At 33.7% G+C, this 20,261-nt stretch overlaps 1 protein-coding gene across 6 annotated transcripts in view; it reads left to right on the forward strand.

Moving 5' to 3' along the window:
* The window catches only part of LOC121411172 (transient receptor potential cation channel subfamily M member-like 2), a 52,750-nt gene extending 33,408 nt beyond the window's left edge, over window positions 1-19,342 (forward strand). For 4 of the 6 annotated variants that reach the window (XM_041603733.1, XM_041603731.1, XM_041603732.1 and 1 more), the window contains 21 exons: window positions 256-345; window positions 3,105-3,321; window positions 4,258-4,483; window positions 4,982-5,116; window positions 5,890-5,999; window positions 6,579-6,759; window positions 7,098-7,220; window positions 7,680-7,925; window positions 8,984-9,158; window positions 9,704-9,851; window positions 10,139-10,332; window positions 11,269-11,401; window positions 11,886-12,006; window positions 12,971-13,082; window positions 13,321-13,475; window positions 13,963-14,159; window positions 15,016-15,102; window positions 15,743-15,848; window positions 16,939-17,082; window positions 17,413-17,526; window positions 18,236-19,342. In XM_041603733.1, coding sequence (XP_041459667.1) covers window positions 256-345; window positions 3,105-3,321; window positions 4,258-4,483; window positions 4,982-5,116; window positions 5,890-5,999; window positions 6,579-6,759; window positions 7,098-7,220; window positions 7,680-7,925; window positions 8,984-9,158; window positions 9,704-9,851; window positions 10,139-10,332; window positions 11,269-11,401; window positions 11,886-12,006; window positions 12,971-13,082; window positions 13,321-13,475; window positions 13,963-14,159; window positions 15,016-15,102; window positions 15,743-15,848; window positions 16,939-17,082; window positions 17,413-17,526; window positions 18,236-18,352 — 3,131 coding nt within the window. In that variant the 3' untranslated portion in view covers window positions 18,353-19,342. Of the gene's footprint in view, window positions 1-255; window positions 346-1,761; window positions 1,825-3,104; window positions 3,322-4,257; window positions 4,484-4,981; window positions 5,117-5,889; window positions 6,000-6,578; window positions 6,760-7,097; window positions 7,221-7,679; window positions 7,926-8,983; window positions 9,159-9,703; window positions 9,852-10,138; window positions 10,333-11,268; window positions 11,402-11,885; window positions 12,007-12,970; window positions 13,083-13,320; window positions 13,476-13,962; window positions 14,160-15,015; window positions 15,103-15,742; window positions 15,849-16,938; window positions 17,083-17,412; window positions 17,527-18,235 lie in introns of all 6 variants that reach the window. The other 2 variants (XM_041603734.1, XM_041603735.1) reach the window with 2 other exon arrangements.
* The last annotated feature ends 919 nt before the right edge of the window (window positions 19,343-20,261 follow it).

Consider the following 20,261-nt stretch of genomic DNA (forward strand, 5'->3'; position numbering starts at 1 on the left):
ATTCATTTAAAAAAATATATGTATTTGCCCCAGATTGGAAACATTAACACAAGGTCTGGTACCCCAGGGATGATATGCCTTCATGGTTCTTTATCTTTCACAATTCAGTATTTCTTTAATGAAAACTTTATGCCTGTTTGTATTTAGATGGCAGTTTAATAGAGATTCCCTTGTGCATGAAGTGTGAACCATTTGTGTCTAAAACTGTTTTTTACGTGTTTGCTGTTCTTAATCCTGCTTTATTCTACCTGCAAGTGCCTTTGGCCACAATCCAAGAACACATAGAGATGAAATTCCTTCCCGAAGATGAACCTATAGATATTGATACAGGTTTCCGTGTAGATGGTAATATCTTGTAGATGGTAATATCTCTGATAACTTGGGGTTCATACATTCATTCTAGCCTTCTCGTGGTTATCAAGGTTTGAGTCATTTATTCAGTTGGATGATACAGGTTTTTCATTGCTTGGATATTGGTTTATTTGGTTTGTATCAAAGGCAGTGGTCTACAGTAGATATGAAAGAAAGCAGCTATTTAGGGCTTTGTTTTAGTGACCAAGGTTGCAATTTGTTTTTGAAAAAGGAGCAAATAAAAGCACCCCAAGTGACAAGGCTTGAAATGATATACATGTAGATACATCATTTTATATTTAGGTTTATCTTTTGGTTATGAAATAACTATTTTGGGATGTTAAAAGAAAAAAAAAGATAATGGTTGATCTTGTTACGGTTTTACATTCCTTTTGTGTACATTATGTTTGCCCATTTCATTGTTTGGTCATAAGTGACCGTCCACTTCACAATCCACAATAAGTTATCCAGAATGAATTTTAGGATTTGTTTAACTCTACAGCTTATAAGCTACATTTCTGAATTTGGGGTTCATTTTAAGCACAAAGTACTATTTTTGTGTGGGACATGCATGTACTATGTAAAAATTGGAAGACAGGGACCATAAATTGTTTTACTTGAGATTCATGCTTATAAATTAGATTGAAATTTCCTCATGATGACATCCAATTTCCTGGAATATTTAATTTTTCAGTACCATGTATTATTAGAGGTACATGTAAATCCAGAGGTAATGTTGTCATCCATAATGAATATAACTCACATGTGTAGTTAGTTCATCAGGGGTGTATGTAATCCATCAAAACACATTTACCAAATGTAAATTTAGCTAAAGAATTTATAGTTCACAGGTTCAAAAGTGGCGACTATGAAATATTGATAAGTTTGTGTATATCTTTGCATAGAATAGTAATGGGCCATGCATGTATTTTCATAATGCACTTGAATTTTCGAAAATGTAATATTGCATATACTTAGTTGGGATGATTAGCAGGCCACAAAGAAAGGGTGAATTACATGTAGTTCTTTTACGGGATAAAACAAGTCTGTATCTCACCAATAACAGTTTATGATATTAGTCTCATTTCTGAGCTTACACTGTAGGTTTCACTTTGTAAGCCATGGCTTACCTTTAAATCTGGTTAAGTGTGGGTATCCTAAGTGATAAAACTTTGGTTTGCTGATATTTTTCTGTTTAATTGTCTTTGAAAAAGCCTTATTCATGATTCCCAGCCTGTAAGAGCTGAATGCCAGATCTGATGAGAGCATAATTTATGTTTGGCTATCCAAAAGTTCACTTTGCTATTTTTCTCAATAGCTTATATTGTCTTTTAGACAAACAATTGGCTAATTTCTTAAAACAATATCAAATGTTTTAATTGAAAATTACTTGTGTCATATTTTCTCAAGGTTTAGCCGGGTGTCGACGCTCAGTCCTTGCGCGTGTTGGAAATGTGACAAACCCTTTAAAAGGTTGAAAGATTGGCATGAGTATTTTTTTCCAGTATCAATGAAAGGAATGCTACTGCAACTGCATCATGTTTTTAAGCATCTTTTGTTTTATTTACATTTTGAAATCTAAATAATACATCATTATAATTCTAATGTTGGCTTTCCTCATAAGTGCAAACAATATCACATGCTCAGGACCGTCTTGTCATAAGTATCATTTATGATTTTGTTTTCATTTGGAAAACTTCTCTCTTATTTTAATTTACAACCAGCTTATATTTTATGCATCATAATAAAATCAATTAAAATGCCACCTTTGAGGAAAAGAAGATTGATTTAAGAATATGCTTTATTTTTTTTTCTGTTTTCATCATTGTTTATATGTACTAACGTTTTATTACTAATTAATGATCATAAAAGCACTTTGCCACATTGGATGGATTCGTTCTTATTTGCATGCTACGATCACTATTACTTTCACATGTAAAGTCATTAAAATTTGAATGTGTTACATATTAGTTGTCCTGCATGCTATAATTTGCTTTGAGAGTAATATCTACATTCAAATCCAGTCAGATCATTTTTTGATGGTGCAAAAAAAATGCATTTTTAATATCTATATAATTTGTTTCAATGAAGTTTAGCTGCAGTTAAGAAACATTGAAAAGAATAAAGTCATGATTATTAGTAAGGAAAAATACTTGAATCAAGTGCACGTATGCAAACATTGTCTATATTATTCAATTAGTTGTTAGGAGGATAGTAACATATTCAATTACCTTTCAACATGAATATTTTCACACTGCATGTATGCCATTTTCATAGTTTAGTAACATATTGAAATGTCTTTACCACATTCATTATGATTTTTAAACATTGTTTTTAGTACTCAGAATGTTGCAATTTTCTTTATTTTTTTTGCTTTCTCATTCTACATGTATATCAGAATAAGAGTTTCTTTATTATTTTGAATTTTAATAGAAACTTACTAATATATGTAAAGATATAAAAGTTATTTTTCTTATTGTGTTATGAAAATGTAGTCTCGAACAGCATTATAAAGAAAGGCCACTCCAAACTATGTATTTTTTCCATCATTTATATTATCTGCTTTGAGCTGTTTCTATTTCTATATGTATGAAAATAAAATGAAAATAAGGGCTCTATAATGAAAGAAACAAAGAATGCAAACCCTGTGCATATGATTCAGTGAGTTTTATAATAATTATAATAATCAGTTTTATCTGGATTAATGTCATCAATCACTATATTAATCTAAGCTCTATCTGTTTTGCTTTCAGACATGAATAGGAATGTGCAGACCAACCAGTTTGAGTATCCTCTCCGTGAACTCTTCATCTATGCCATCCTGCAGAATTGGCATGATATGGCCAAGCTGTTCTGGGAGGAAGGCAGGGAATCCATAGCATCCGCACTAGCAGCAAGCAAGATGCTCAAGGGAATGGCCGACAAGGAAGACGACTCGGACCAGATCGATAACATGATAGCACACGCAGAGTAAGTGAAGTTGCAGTGACTTTTAATTTAGTGATAGTGATGATGATGATGATAATGTTGTTGGTGATGATGATGATGATGATTTAATTGAATGTGTTTATTGTCCTGTGTAGGAAATTCCTTTCACATCGGGTTTACAAAATTACAAATACATATGCACATACACAGAATGAATAGACTTACAATACCGTGAGATTACATACACATACAAAATGCTGTATATGGAAATTTCAAATATGATAGAATAAATACAATTGCAAAGGTATATAAATTGATTAATTATTCAAGTATTAATTGGTTTGTGATTCCATCTCCAGCCCGAATCCGGAGGGGGGTGTAACGAGTATTGCGAGAAGGTAAATTAAAGGTGAAGGAGTATTAAAAGGGGGCGGGGTTCATAGTAAGCTAATTGCAATTCCCCATTCTATCTGATAACTGTACTATGAAACACATGTTGAGAATTGGGGACAAATGACTACTTAAAAGTACCCTGTTAGTACGGGAGACACAGAGGCGAACACCTGACCTATTGATGGTGCTGGTATGATGATGGTGATGGTTGTGGTGGTGGTGGTGGTGGTGGTTTGATGATGTTTATGCATGATAGTGATGATAAATGTAAAGAAAAAATCAAAACAATGATGATAATCATAATCCTGAAGAATATAGGAATAAATTCAAGTAGATCCATTTGAAGACAAATGCTCAAAGAGCAGTACGGAGGTGAGTAACAATATCATATTAAAAGTGATACGAAGCAATCAAAAATTGCTGTTATGCTGAATTAAACAGAATTGCTGCTTATGAATTTATGAAAAAAAGTATTCACTGTTATTTGAATTCTATATAGTGAGTCTAGAAATACTTCATTGCCATTCTGATATCAACCTGCATTCATCTTGTATTCAACCTGCATTCATCTTGTATTCCTCTAAGAACCTATGAAGAGTTAGCCATAGGCGTTCTGAATGAGTGCTATGTGGAGGATGAAGAACGTTCAGCCTTGCTTCTGGTCTGTGAGCTTCCATTCTGGGGTAATTCTACCTGCCTTAACATGGCTGTGGAGGCATTGGACAAGAACTTCATTGCACACTCGGGAGTACAGAATCTTCTCACTCAAATCTGGATGGGTAAAATATCGGATGAGACCAGTCCATTTCAGGTAATTTCCATGATATATTCTTATTTTTATTTCTTGGGACCAGAGGAAGCTGTCCGACTCAAGATAAATTTGATTCATGATGCGTATATGACACATGTTTTGCATAATCTGTTCTTACAGATTATTTCGATTTAAGTTTAATATCAGACCTATGAAAGTTTGACAAATCGATGGTTGTTCAAGGCAAGCACTGAAATATATTGTGTATGAGTGAGCTAAGGTTAAAACGTAATCATGTTTTCATTTTGATCATCTTGTCAAGCAAATAAATTCTTTATTTGACCTATTTTGTCACAATAGTAAATGTCTGATAAATCTTTTTGGCCAGGCTTTGGTGTATACTGGTACACTGTCTTGGTTTTCTCACTTTATTAGAGAATCATTCATAATCATAATTATGCACTACACTGATTTGTTTATATTTCCTTGGTGTAGCTGTAAATGTGTATATTATTACAGCCATTGATATATTTTTTTGTTTCTATCTCATTGGTGTAGCTATGGATGTGTACCTTGTTCCCGCCATTGATATATTTTTTGGTGAAATTCCGTGAAGATGAGGGTGATGAAGAACAAGCAGAGCTTGAGAAGAGACTAAGCAGCAAGAAGGAGAAGCTGGCTGCTAAATCAGTTGTAAGTAGAATAAACATTGTCCATTTTTGTATTTTCATTAGAATAAAATCTGTCCCTTTGTGTAGTATGTAGTTTTTTACACATGTATAAAGCTCTTGTGCTACTCTTAGAGTAATTGTTTCAATTCTTTATGTAGCATGTAGATCTTCATTATCATTTATGTCAACTAGCATTTATTTTTCATATCTAAATGATAATTCAAAATTCATGTTTACTTCAAAAGGTAAATTGTGGATTTATTTCCACAAATTAAGTCTTAACACGAACAATGCAATAATTTGAACTATGATTACAATTTCAATCATAGCTTCACATTTATTGCATTGTGAATGTTTATGCATATAAAAAAGTTCAGTTTTGATATAGTAAGCTGAATTTCCCTATTTTGCCAAAGAAGGATTTGATTGAATTAAAATGTATGTTTTACAACTGAGAGAGAACAGTTCTGAGAACCAAGGACAAAATAAATAAGTTTTGCAAAAGAAAAAATGTTGGTACTTAGAGATATTTTCTTACAGATATAGAGATATTTTCTTTCCTTTTGTTATTGCGAGAGGTAACCTTGTTGTGAATACACACCATACCTTACAACCAAAAAGAAGATTGCTTTTTCCCCCTTGAAAAAAAAACCATGGATATATTTTTACACAATCATCATATTTGTTCATTTCCACTATTCAACCGCCAATCAGGTAACCCAATATTTCATTTTCTGAGAGTAATGTCTGCATATTTCAGTTCACTCTTCTCATTCATCTGTTTGCCTTGTTCAGGATGATGTCTTTGTACCTGAAGGTGATCCAAGGAATAAGAGTATTGAGATGGGAGTTGTTGTCCAACCTCCTTCTGAGAGCGGTGACAGTGGAATGGCAAGCCAGACCAGGTCAGTATCATACCATGTTACCAGATCAGTGATGGAATATTCTGGAAACTGATTCAAAGTGTATCTGAGTTTGTCAAAGTGAATTTCTTTTCTTTTGCTCCCGAATTGTACTTTTTTCATGTTTGTAAGAAAAAAGGTCACTATCACCACCGCCATCATAACAGCATCTTTATGTCAATCATTAATAAACACTTCATTATTACTATTACCATGGCCAACAGCAGCATCAAACTCGTCTTCCTCCTCCTCATCATTGCTGTCCTCATCATCATTGCCTAATCCAATACCATCATCAAACTCCTCCTCCTCCTCATCTTCATCATCATCATCATCTTCATCATCGCCATCGTCTTCAATCATTATCATCATCTTCTTCATTGTCATCGCCATCGTTATCATCATAGTCATTGTCGTCATCATTATCATCATCAAACTCATCATCATCTTCATTATCCCCCTGCACTACTACCATCATTATCATCACCTTCATATTAATATTCACCAACACCTTCATTATTATCATTTTTGTTACCATTATCGTTGTCATTGTAAGTCTTTAATAATGTCTTTTTATTTCAGGTTACTTGAGAACAAGAACGGCCATGCTGCTAAGCCAAAGTCAGAGGAGGAAAAAGATGAAGATACATTCAGCCTTATGAATGCTCGCCTTGACATCAGAGACAGTGGCAAAGAACTCTCGTGGTGGCAAAGATTCAAGTTCTTCTACGATGCGCCCATGATCACTTTCAGACATAATGTGGTATGTATTCAGGCATTGGTTGTACTGTAATCTATGACATTACAAGTATGTGGGAGATCATTTTTTGCGTACCCAATATGAAAAAATTGCAAAATCTGACTGATATCTATTATAGAAAAGATAAATATTACTCTTGCTATTTCTCAGTATTCTATTTCTGGTTATCCAGTGTTTAAATGTGTATTCTAATGAAAGTATTCATTGCGACAGTCTCTTGTTAGTTAAGGTGACAAAATTAAAATGTAATTTACTTTGCTTTTTCTCTTTCCCCATTCTTTCTGACTCATTTCTCCCTCTCTTTCCACTCAATGTTTTCTCCAAAACTTTTGCCATTACAGTTGTCCTACATTGTCTTCTTGGTGCTGTACAGCTATGTCATCCTTGGCAAATTTGAGAAGGAAATCTTTGAGTACGTCCTCATCGTCTGGGTTATTTCTTTATTCACTGAGGAGTTTAGACAGGTAATGGCAACTTGAAAGTATAAAAAAAATTGAACTATATATCTGCAATTCTGATGCATTTGAGTCTGCCAACATTTCTTATTCGCAATGTCTTAATCTGTTTGCTTGTAGCTTCTTTTGCTCTTTTGACTCATAACATGCTTTTGTCTTATTTTGTGAATACAAATTGTACCTTTGGTATTAATGACATCATACTGTAATCATATTTTCATATTTAAGTGGATATAATAAATGAGATATATTGTCAAATCATTAAGATCTGACAGATTTTCAAAGGTGTTCATCATTCCATCAAAGAGAAAATGGAAAAACTAACAGGAAAGAAAATGAACTTCGAAAAGAATATTTAACGTTTTTATTTTATCTTGCTCTTAGTACACTTGAGTGTAGGTCAAAGTCGCAATGGTGTCATTAGTCTGAAAGCAAATACTCTTTTCTTTTTCTTTTTCTTTCACACAGATTGCTCAAGGTGAAAGCAGCACTTGGAAGAGCCGTCTCATTGCATGGATCACTGACTACTGGAACTTACTTGACCTTGCGACCCTGACATCCTTTGCAGTTGGGGAGATCTTACGGTTTAGTGGCTTCTCTGAAGCAGGTCATGTTGTTCTTTCGTTGAACCTCATCCTCTTCTGTATTCGACTGCTTCACATCTTTTCCATCAGCAAGCAACTGGGACCAAAGCTTATCATGATCCAAAGGATGGTTAGTTAAACTTAGAGATGCTCTTCATGCTGTGGCAAAGCCCGCCAACAAAACTTTGCAACAAATCTAGCAACAAAGTGTGGGGACATTTTGTGGACAAAGTTAATGGGATATGGGGTGTGAAAAAATATGTTGTAAGAGACGCAAGATATGTGCTATGTAGCCTAGCTACAAATAGCTGTTTTCTAATGAAATCAAATATGTTTAAAGTGATTATATTTCAGTATAATACACACCCTAAACTGAGTTATCTTAGCATTAGGGTTCAGTGGGTTACAAAGTTGACACAAATTTGGGTAGAAAAAGTCAGAACATCATATGAAAAAAAAATTTGGCATCATCCTAATTTCATTTGGCTGTGAATTGCCATCTTGTTAGAACCTCAATTCAATTACGATGTCTTGGGCTTGTAAAACTTTTTACATGCTGTGTTTACAATGAAATGCAGAGCTTTTTGATGAACAACGTAAATGTTCAACTTTGTCACATCAAGTTTGAACAAGGTTGTACCACATTCATTTATTGAATACAGGAATGTTGTGATCTGTGTGTTTTAAAACCTTGTAAAAATTAGAAAATTTATTAGTCAAAGACTTTAAGGAAACATGTTAGTACAGGGATTGTTGTTTCATAATTCCATTTTTTTCTGAATTGAGAATGGAGTCATTGCTAAAATTCATGTCATTTTCATTCATTCAGTTTATTTCATTCCACATCTCTTTAGAAATACAAATAAAACCGATATGAAAAATATAGCTAGTAGCTGTCTTGTGGTTGATGTGTGGGATACACAGGAGGCTGTTGGCTTGTCAAGGTTTGTTCTCTTAATGTAATAGAGAAAAGATACAGGAAATAAAACGTTTTTGTTTGTCTGCCTATAGTTATGAAAACAGATGATGAATCTACAATCATATTCGCTAAATCCGCTGCCTTATACAAATTTCTTAGAGTGGCTTACAAAAATTATTTAGCGTTTCAGTACTATTTGATGGCAGTTGTATTTTGTTTTTATAGTCTCCTGCTCTAATATCTAAATCTGGTTTTACTTGCCCTGTTAGATGGTTGATTTGATCTTCTTCATTGCCATCTTGGCTGTGTTTCTCATCGGTTACGGGATCGCATCCCAGGCTATTCTCTTCCCTGATGAGACCAATATCAGTGTTATCATGAGAGGAATCCTCATGAGGTCATACTTTCAGATCTTTGGAGAACTCTTCCTGGAGGTCATTGAAGGTAAGCTGATACCGATATTCAATTCATTTCAAACAGGTTTTAGTAAAATGTATGTAACAAGATCCGTATTGCACATCTACGTTGGGAATAGTATACAATTGAAAATAGATAATTTATGATAAATCGCATTTGTTATCTTTTTGAGGTTGATAATTATGATATGCTGATATATTGTGTTCTCTTGAATTTTCAGTGCATAATTATACTGCTCTCTTTTCTTACAGTTGTTTCGATGTGATTATTTGCTTTCTTAATGCAGTGAAAAGTAGAAAGGGTGGAGTCAAAAAAATGATTATCTGTTAAAAGCTTAGTGTTTATAGAAAGAAACTGAACTAAGTTGATGAATACAGTGGAACTGTAGATTATTTTGTTTTATACAGGTATTTTTATTATTTATTTTTTCTTATAAGAAATAAAATTTCTGCTTGTAAGAAGGCATTGAGTTAACGATGAAAAATAAAGCATTTGAATTACACTGTCATTTCAAAATTTCAGTCTGGTAGAATAAATGTATAATAACCTATTTTTGCTCTGTTTCTATATAGGCTCTGACTGCACAGACAATGCAACCTTAGTTGATGGTGTGGACTTCAATCCATGTCCCCAACATTCTTGGATTGGTATCATTCTGTTAGCCGGTTATATGATGATCAGTAATGTCCTACTCCTTAATCTACTCATTGCCATGTTCAGGTCAGTATCGTCTAGAAAGAAAACAGTTTTTTTTTTGGAGATACAAGATTTTGACAGCTCAGCAATGATATGTGAAGAGGTTAAGACGTAATGATGAGAAAGAGCTTTTGTGGGGATGAGCATGATACCGTACTTTGGGAGTCTCACACATAATATGTGTGACTTGACCAGTCTGGCAAATACACACCTCTTCAATATGCATGTTACCTTCATCTCTTTTCCATTTCATTTTCACTCTTTCCAAAATCATATCAACAAAATCAATATTCTCCCATTTTCTTGTGCAGTTATACTTTCTCGGCCATCCAGGACAACACAGATACCTTCTGGAAGTTTCAGCGCTACGACCTGATCAAGGAATACTTCAACCGCCCCCCTCTCATACCGCCGTTCATCATCATCTCTCATTTCTTCTATACGATACGCTTTATCCTCCGATGCTGCTGCCATACATGTACCAGTTGGCAGATACCTGAGCTCAGTAAGCATGTTTATTGAACTTTACTTGAGATTGATTGTAGTATATTGGTATGAAACGTTCAGTTGCAATACATCCTAACTTGATGAGAATTGAGTGATCCATATCGGACTGTCTTTCATTGTTGGAGCTGTCTTAAAGCAAAACGTACTTTCCAGTTTTTGCCGGCACCCTTGTGAAAATGCACATTCTTTTATGTGTATTTCTAAAAATGCCTGTACAAATATATAAAGGAATGTGTTTCTTACGCAAATAATGATGAATTTATCTTCACATTAACATTTTTAAAAATGTTAAGAAGCATATTAAATGATTAAACAATGCCATTTTAAGGGTACTACAAACAATGAGTGTCTAAATATAAGGAAATTAGGAATTATTGGAATTGAAGGAGACTTTTTACAATGAGAAAACAAATTAGAAAATAATCTTGCAAATGGTAAGCTTTTGAGTTTTTAATTATTAGAATCAACAACATAATTATCATCATCATCTTGATCATCACAATATGCCAACTGTTCCTGTTTACAGTATTTATTTTGTTTTATTATGGAAATACTCTGTGGTTTAACAAAATACCTTTAAAAATGTAATACACATGCTATTGCATAAAAGTTGAAAATAGTGCATTTTCATCAAAAATGCCTTCTCAAAATACGGCATTGTTTAAACATAAAAGATTGGTTTCCCTGCCATCAGTTTCGTCATTATCTTGATCTTGATCATCGTCATCATCACCATCATTATCTTCATTATTATCATCATCATCATCACCATCATCATCACCATCATCATCATCATCATTATCATCACCATTATCATCATCACTAATTCTTACAACAAATAATTGTTTTACTGGATCTTTTCACTTGCAACAGAGTGAGACCATCAGCGTACCTCCATTCACATTGATTTTCCCTCATTAACCCCTCTTGATAGAGCAATCATTGACGGATCAAGAAAAGAAGACACTTGTTCTGTGGGAAGGCATCAATTCAGATAACTACACAGCTAAGCAAAGAGTATTGGTTCAACAGGATCTCAATGAAAGGGTCAAAGTAGCTGGTGATAGGTTAGTTATATATGCCCTTTTATGACAAAAAAATTATAGATTTTTTTTAGATCAGCCTCATTATTATTGTTATTACCGTATTTATCGTTTTGTATGTCCCAACGATATATACTTTCTCTGTTTTCCCTCTCTCTTTATACATATTTTTTTGCTTTGCAGTGGTAGAATCACATTAAAGGAGATGTATGTGAAGTAAATATTGAAAAAGGGCTTTTAAATTGTTAAGATAAAATTTGCCAATATGAATGAAAAATATGACTGATATTTTAAACTGTTCATTGCATTGGCAGTTTGAGGAATTTAGTGATAATTTCCATGTAAAAAGGTCACAAACCTTCAAACAAGGGATAATGATACAATTTAAATAAGAAAAATATATGTACAAGTTTTTCAATGGCATTTCTGTTCAGTGTTGGATATTTACAGTGTGTTTTGTTTCTCATTTTTCGGGTGTCGTGTTTTTCGATGTTTTTGTTTTTCACAGAGTTGAAGACATGACAATGAAACTAGACCAGGTGTTTGATGATGCTGAGACTCAAAAGGGTAAATCAGGACATCTTGGAGGAAAAGCCTTTGAAGATAGACTAACCAGACTTGAAGACAGGGTAAATAATTCATATACCTTTATATTGAAAAGATTTTTCACTTATTAAAGGGAAATCCAGACTTTGTCATAAAATGTTGTGTTGTTCAAACTTTCACCTATAAACTTGTCTGATTTTTCTTTTTCCTCTAAAAACAAGTTTTTACTTGGGTTGGATTTCCCATTGAAAAAAGGGTATTTAGCCCACCCGTTGGAGGATTTCCTGAAATGATTTGCCAGTTATCTAATGCAGGGCTGCACGATACAAGGATAATGTCAAAGAATTCTGACATTGAAATATCTCCGACTACGTGATCTTGGTGTCATTAGATATATCAATTCACAGGATAATTGAAAAAAAAATATGAAGGTTTAATGTTTTGGGGAGAATTCTGTCTTGAAATTCAATGAATCTTTCAGGTCAGGTCATAAAATTAAAAACAACAGATATTTTCCCCATTACTTATAAATCCAATTCTCCAGGAAAATGTGGATATGTCATAAAAATTATGCCCGTTTTGTATGTTAGCCTTAGCTTCAGATGAAATAGTGAACATCATGACATTTTCGAAAATATTTGAGTATACTATCTATTGCCATATTGCCATATTACAGCTAATTATCAAATACTGAAATAAACAATACTGTGCCGAGCTCTGTAGTCCAATGATTTTTACGGCCAGCTGTTAAAAGCTACTAAAACAATATTTTTTTTTAAAATTCTCTTCCAAGAATGATGCCTTGTGGCATATGATCCTTTGCCTCTACATTTACACTGTAACCTTTTATATGAAAAACACTCAGTGTGACAAGTGGTCTTTGTGAGCAGGTTGTCTTCATGTTGTCATCTGAATGTGGTAACTGAATCAGGTTTCACAGAAGTATATTCAGTAGAGTATTTCTGCATCATCAAATGTGTATTTATTTTTGTGGTTTTCCCAGTAACTACTATTACTACTGCTCTTTCCCTTTTTTTTCCATTTTAGATGGAACGTACCAATGATGCCCTTGATTGGATCATCAGTGCTCTTTCACGTGGTGGTAACGTGGAGGGCAAATTGGCACCACCAAAACTCAAAGAGATTAAAAGCAGAGAAGGTAAACACAAAGATTTTAAGACATATCCTTATTCAAGGCATGCATATCCAAGAAACTGTTGAACAATTCATCAAGTTCTAAGGACATTGTTTTTGTGAGAGCACTTCATGTTGAGAAAATTGTGTAATATTGACTCTTTTTAAATTCCTAATAGGACTTTTCTAGGTAAAAATTCACCAAGTGTTTAAATCCATTCCACTCCAGCCGCTAAGTTCATCCTCTCTTTTCGTGTTTGCAGAATCCCTAGACATTGCTGAGGAAGAACGTAGATTTGAAGTGCCCGTCTCCATCGAAGCTTTAGGAATCATGATCCATAAAAAGTCTCGAGCCAGTCCGTACCCTGGGACCGCTCTTCGAAGATTTCCTGTCCCAGATAACAAAGTTCCTTGGGAAGTAAGTCTTTTAGTGGTATCAGGGGAGCATTTCATGAAAGGACATCTCAGACGTTTTATCCGACAAGTCCCATGTTTTCCGACAGTTACCATAGTAATAGTGCTTCTCAGCCAATCAAAATCAAGGAAAGATGTCAGATCTGACAACTTGTCGGACAAAAATGTTGATGAAACGCCCCCCTGTTTGCATGTAAACTTAGGTCATTAAAATCCATGCTATCAATTACAAATTTGAAATTGGTCACTGGTCTGTTTCTTGCATCATAAAGTCTTAGTTAAGTTGTTGTTATAGTTTCTTAATTGCTAATTTGCTGTTGAAATTACGATTGATCACATAGCTTAACAACACAGTGTTACTCAAAATCAATATCCAATCAATTTTAGCAATATCTTGTTCAGTCAAATGATCAAAGCCCCTAAAATTGTGAGAATGGTTGACATCCATGTTCATAATTAATGCTTCTACTTTGTTTTCCTCCACTCACCAGACGGATTTTCCACTCTACACACCTGTAATATACACTCATAAGAGTGTGAAGGAAGGACCACATTGGGCAGACATTGACCTGATGAGTATGGTCAAGAACGCACGTCCACCACTTCTATACAATCAGATGGATGAGAAATGTAAATACAACCGCAGGAGTCACATGAAGGCTTACCAAATCAAAGATGGGCTTCCACTGTAAGTTGGATATCTTTTCATTGAAGCTGGAGTGATCTGTCATTGGAAACAGTGCAAATTTATGCTTTTGATGTACATTTGATGGAGTATGATGTATATACAAACAAAAAGGATGTAACAAATGGGAAGTACAATGGGTGGGGAAAAAGTGTCAGTGCTAATTGGCTTGTAGGATATAACCATGAATGGCAAAATATTATTTCATTATGACAAATCATACCTACCTGGACAATTTCATACTTATTTCCTGCATAAACAGTACTTGAATGTCAAAACAATTCTAAATGATGTTATTCAAGATGTCATTTTCCGTAATTGTTGAACTGTTCTGAATTCCTTTCGTTGCACTGACTTAGAAAAATGTATCCCAATGTAATTTGTTTCTTCCTTAGTTTTACATTTGTTGCATTATAATTACTATTTCCGATAATTTTTTCCCATCTTTATTAATTACCCAATCTCTTTAACTTTGTTCCTGTCTCCCTCTCTTCCTCTTATTTAATTTTGTCTTGCATTCAAACATGTTCTCACTAAATGTACTTTATTCTACCTCTGAGGCTTTCTTATCATTCTGGGTATTTCAATTACTTTCATATCTATGTATAATTATTTTGTAGAATAATTTCATTTTGATATGTGCCTATTTTATTCCAAGTTGTATATCTTTTCTGTCTGTATATACCATTTGTAAACTGAATGTAATTCAGCCTTTGGAGTAAATAAACCATTCAATCAATTAATAGTCACCTGTCTGATTCATCAATCTTCTTTGAAAAAAAAGAACAAACAAACATTTTGTATCATTCAATCCAATATGTTGTTGAATTCTGTTGTATTGATTATATTCATGATGCAGAAATCCCAAAGGACGTACAGGACTCTCTGGTAGGGGTCTACTAGGAAGATGGGGTCCTAACCATGCAGCTGACCCAATAGCAACAAGGTAAATACATTAACAAACTACAAATAGCTGTTGAAAAGCTTGGTAACAAGAAGAACTGATATCAACATAACAACTTTGCCTGATTTCAAATTTAGCACCGAATTACATGTTCTTATCATTTGCAAAGTCATGTGCAACTTATGAACAGATTTTTTGGAAACATCGCAAGGATTTCCCCCTGCTACAATTAGGAAAGTATACCTGTACGTACTACCCTCAATTGATTGGACTATTGTTAAGCTTTTATTAAACAACCTTCCAGATATTTTTTTTTCAAGACTAAGTTCCAATATCATAATTCGTAATTGCTAATTTCTATTATGTTTGAAAGGCTCCTAAAATCTAAGTTTTATGTCTTGTTAAGACTCTTAATTGAAATCATTCTTGTAAATATCACTCCGGTAGGTTATACTATTTTGGACATGTATGACAATGACCTTTGAGAATCAACATTATTTAATTATTTCCCATCTTTTCCTATTTCCAATGAAGCAATTTGTTTCAATGTAAATGCAAAGAAAGTGATCCATACTTGTGTGTAAATTCATATGTTAAAGAATGAGGGATTTTTTTCAGTCTAATATCTTCTAATTATATGATAATTTACTGATTCAGATGAATATTGTATATTTGTTTTTAGATGGAAGAGGAAGTCAGATGGAACCATCTTGATGGATGAAGAGAAACCAGTCTTAGAATTCATTGCAATACAGAGAGTAGATAACCAGCAATGGGCAATACCAGGGGTAAGTAGACATTTTTATTGATTCACAAATATTTTATTAAGATCTGGGGAATGTTTCGCAAAGATTGAAGTATGACTTAAAGTCGCACTTAAATGCCTACAGTGTAGTTGCGTGCGGTATAAAAGGCATGACTTCATTGGTCAGATCATGCCAAGTGGATGTGCTCTACTGCGTATTGATCAGGCTACCATCTTACATTCATATTGCCAAGTCTGTGAATCAGTTCAAAACCCTACTCAAAACCTACTTGTTTAATAGATGATTCAAAGCACAGTTGTGGGTTGGTCAGTTGGATGTTCACACCAGTTTTGATTATTAGTATTAGTTGCATTAGCTGTGTCATTTCCCCTTCCACATTTTTTTTTCTTATTTTATCTTTTAATCCCAAGTATAAACCATAGAAACACCCATAGTAAGCACCTTGTAAATGTTGTGTATATGATGAACATTGGAAATGATATGTATATGGAGAATCTTATGCATGAATGGGATATACAAATAAGAGAAACAATGCACATTTGGTTGGAAATATTTTATACATTTGCAAGTTCATCAGGCATTTGTGAAATGATGTGCATAGCTATCAATGCCTTTATGAAAAAGTAATGTCTGAAATCTACAAATCTTACATTAGTCCTTCATATACATGTAAGTGTTAACTTCAAAGTATTGTGAATGAATTCTCTGCCTCATTTTATCAATGATGGGCCTTAGGCCACAAGTCATTTATATAGTTACTAAAAAAATTGATTCTCTTCATATTTTCAGCCAAAATAATCTTATTTGTTGTCCTGAACACTCAATTTTGTTGATTACACATTGCTTTAATACAAACAGGAATTGTGCCATGGTTGATGTTATGGGTGTAAGCATGTTTGATTTAATTTAATTTTGTGAAAATGGTTTCAGTTTTCTGGTAATTTTATTGAGCATATCAGATAGTGATATAACATTTTGAGGACTCAAACAAGTTTTGGTTACAAAATGCACACATTTTTGGTAGTACTCAATGATTAAAATGAAAGCAAGTTGTAAAGCCAGCAAAAGTCTTAATTGTCTATGTGGATTTGCCCATTTAATATTACTCCAGGGTATGGTAGAGCCTGGTGCTCTGGTCAGTGAGACGCTGAGGAGAGAGTTTGGAGAAGAAGCTTTGGGTGCTCTCAACAAGACAGAAGAAGAGGCTGCTGACATCAGAGAACATGTTGAGAAACTCTTCTTAAATGGGGTTGAGGTAAGACAAGCCTTCCAGTAGAAGTGACTGAGATACATTCAGATTGTATTTAATTACTTATCAAGCGAAAGAAAAAAAGCAAAACAAAATATAAACAAATATTCTGCCAATCTCTTGTGTCTATAATTATCAAGGGGACTTCCCTAAAAGGGAGTTATGTTTTAACATTAAAAAATTCTGGTCTTCAGTAGACCCTGATACAATCTTGACTGGAATATGTGTAATTGAGAAAGAGTTCCCATATTGCTCACTTAATTCTCCTTCAAAGGCGAATATTAAGATTAGAAACTCTAATTTCACTACTTTTTTGTTTTTTTGTTTATTATATAGGTATACAAGGGTTATGTGGATGATCCAAGGAACACAGATAATGCTTGGATGGAAACTGTTGCTATGAACTTCCATGATGAAGACGGCTCTGCCTTTGGGTCTTTCAATCTTGAGGTGAGATACCATTGTGTATGAAATCAAAGATGTCTTTATACGGAGTACTATATCATGCAGTATTTGTTGTTTGATGCTGTTAGGTGCCAATCTAAGCGAAATCTGTCAATAATTTGGACTGGTTTCAGGAAGCCGCAGACTTGCGCAACAAAATTATTTAATTGTACTGACAGAGATTATAATCGTATGGTTCTATATAATGATTTACCAACACTTCTTATTACACTGTTTCCAATATTTGGCATATCCGCGAGTTTTTGTCTTGTACGCTTTGGCTGTCATCAATGGCCACTCATCAAGGATGACCCAACGTGTTCTGTAAAAATGCTCCTGGTTTATAAGGCAGTCACGTTAAGTGTGTAGATATTTCATGAGAGCAGTTGTCACTAATTTCTTTTTATCCAAACAAGAGATAACCATTCCATTTACTATGACCCCTATATGTGGGACCTTCCTGAAACAATTCATTCATTCATTTTCTTTTTGGTTTGATTTGTTTATGTTAATTCAAATTAATAGTGAGAATGCTCTCATGTTATAGCTCTAGAAGTTCATGTGAAGTAAAATTGATAAAATAAATGAATGAATAAAAGAATATGATTATTTTATTGGATTTCTCATAAGATTTAAAGTGAGGAGAGTTCCTTCTCTGATACTTCTACCAGAGGTTCCTCCTTTAAGTAATGTCTAATTTTGTTTTGATCGACAGGCCAGTGATGATGCTCAGAGTGTAAGGTGGCAACGAGTTAGCTCTAAGATCCCTCTCTTCGCCAGTCACACAGCCATGTTAAGGAAGGTTGCGGAATTACATAATGCTGCATTCTAAACGACAAAAATATCGGGTAACGTCTTTCAGCAAGGTGCCTTTTAAGTTTGTTCGTGATCCAATCTTTTTGTCTGAATAAAATTTGAATTTGGATCGACTGGATGTTGGAATGGAACCTATGAATTGTGACCACTTGAGGGAGAATTATATGACTTCATAGGCAATTGTTTTTTTTTTTACACTTCCTATTGATCTCACAGTACATTGACCTGGAAATGTGGTCATCAGTTCAAAATCACCAGGGTGTTTTTCATGCCAATTGGCAAATTTCTCATTTCTAGACACATTTTCATTGATATCCTCATGTTCCTGATACCTAACTTTCAATTCAACATTTATTTCCAAGGTAAACACATAAGTACATTTCTAAAGCTTGTGACTAGTGCACTGTGACATATAGACAATAAAGACATAATGCATGAAAAAAACCTTATCAATACAAAGTACAAAACGCAGCAGTGAATGAAATTGTTTACGTAGCCAATTTGAATGATAAAGCTGATGGAAAAAATTCAAATAATTTACATAATAAGAAAACATTCAAGGGAAATGATATGTGTCATTTATACAGTAGATGGATGATCTACTTAACACTTTGCTAGCTCCTGATGCCCATTGGTACAATGTGGTTTGAATGCCTTGTCAACATGTTACAGGTTATGAAGTGTAGAATGTGAAATACCAATTGTAGAACTATATATGTATATTTTTGTAGGACACGATTGCTCAGTAGATATAGTAGAAATAATAAGTTGGGAGAGATGTGCAATTTCTTTCATAGACTGACTAAATCATAGTACTTGCCTTAGCTAGTACCAAATCAAGATTTTTTATGTTGTGTATAGATCTACAATGTGTTTTAAAATGATTTTCTTTGATAATCAAATGTTATTTTAAACAGAAAGTGCACATGTCACCATGTTGGCCTTTTTAAGCAGGAAAAATGATAGAAAGGTATTAAAGGTCAAAACCATCCTAACTCAAAGAAATGAACAGAAAAAAAAAATCAAACAAGCATATGCAGAAAATTTCATTCAAATTTGACATGAGAAAGTAATGAGCGAAAATGTAATGTTTTGCTTATTTTTCATAAAACAGTTTAATATAAGTACATTACAGAGATATTCAAATAAGGCACTCACTATTTCTTTTGTATTTTTATTATATGAATTATACAATATTTCAGGTTCAGGTTCTTTGATGGGTTTCGCTAAATCATTAATATCTTTTTGTCATTTTTCTTATTTTATCAAACCAAATTAAGGGTGGATTTATTCTTCAATCAAACTTATATGACTGGATATTTATCATACACTAATGCTTTGACATATAGAAGAATCGCTTTTTGTGTTTTTTATTTAATATAAATTAATATATGTCTGAATATGGTGTGATATTCATTATACTATATATATTTAATCTAACATGTTGATTTATTTTGTAATACCTTTTAGGGCCTTTGAAATATCACTGCAGTGCCCAAATGTGCCATACACTGCATGCTTATAGTAAGCGTTATTTTGTGTGTGTTTTTTAATGTAGACTTTTTAAGAGGACTATGACTCATAGATTATTGCTTTGATTGTATTGTCCTAGGCAGGAAACAGGAACAGCCAATAATGAGTATAGTATGGGTAGCTGATACAAGTTAATTGTGATCAGTGCAGTCAGTTTTTCCTGGTACCATTATACTTGACACCTCGGGATGTATCTATTATCCCCCATTCTCAACGCTGAACAACAAAAAATACAACACACAAATATTTTACAAATGGGTAAAGTAAAAATGATATGTTCACATTTGTTTTGCAACAGTGTTTAGGTGCAGATTAACAGCACATTATTTGATTATAAACACTAGTATTTATTTCATTAATTAGACAGACAAAGTCATCAGTAGGACAGGATT

This window comes from Lytechinus variegatus, chromosome 3 (assembly GCF_018143015.1).
Source record: "Lytechinus variegatus isolate NC3 chromosome 3, Lvar_3.0, whole genome shotgun sequence".
NCBI classification, from domain to species: Eukaryota; Metazoa; Echinodermata; class Echinoidea; order Temnopleuroida; family Toxopneustidae; genus Lytechinus; species Lytechinus variegatus.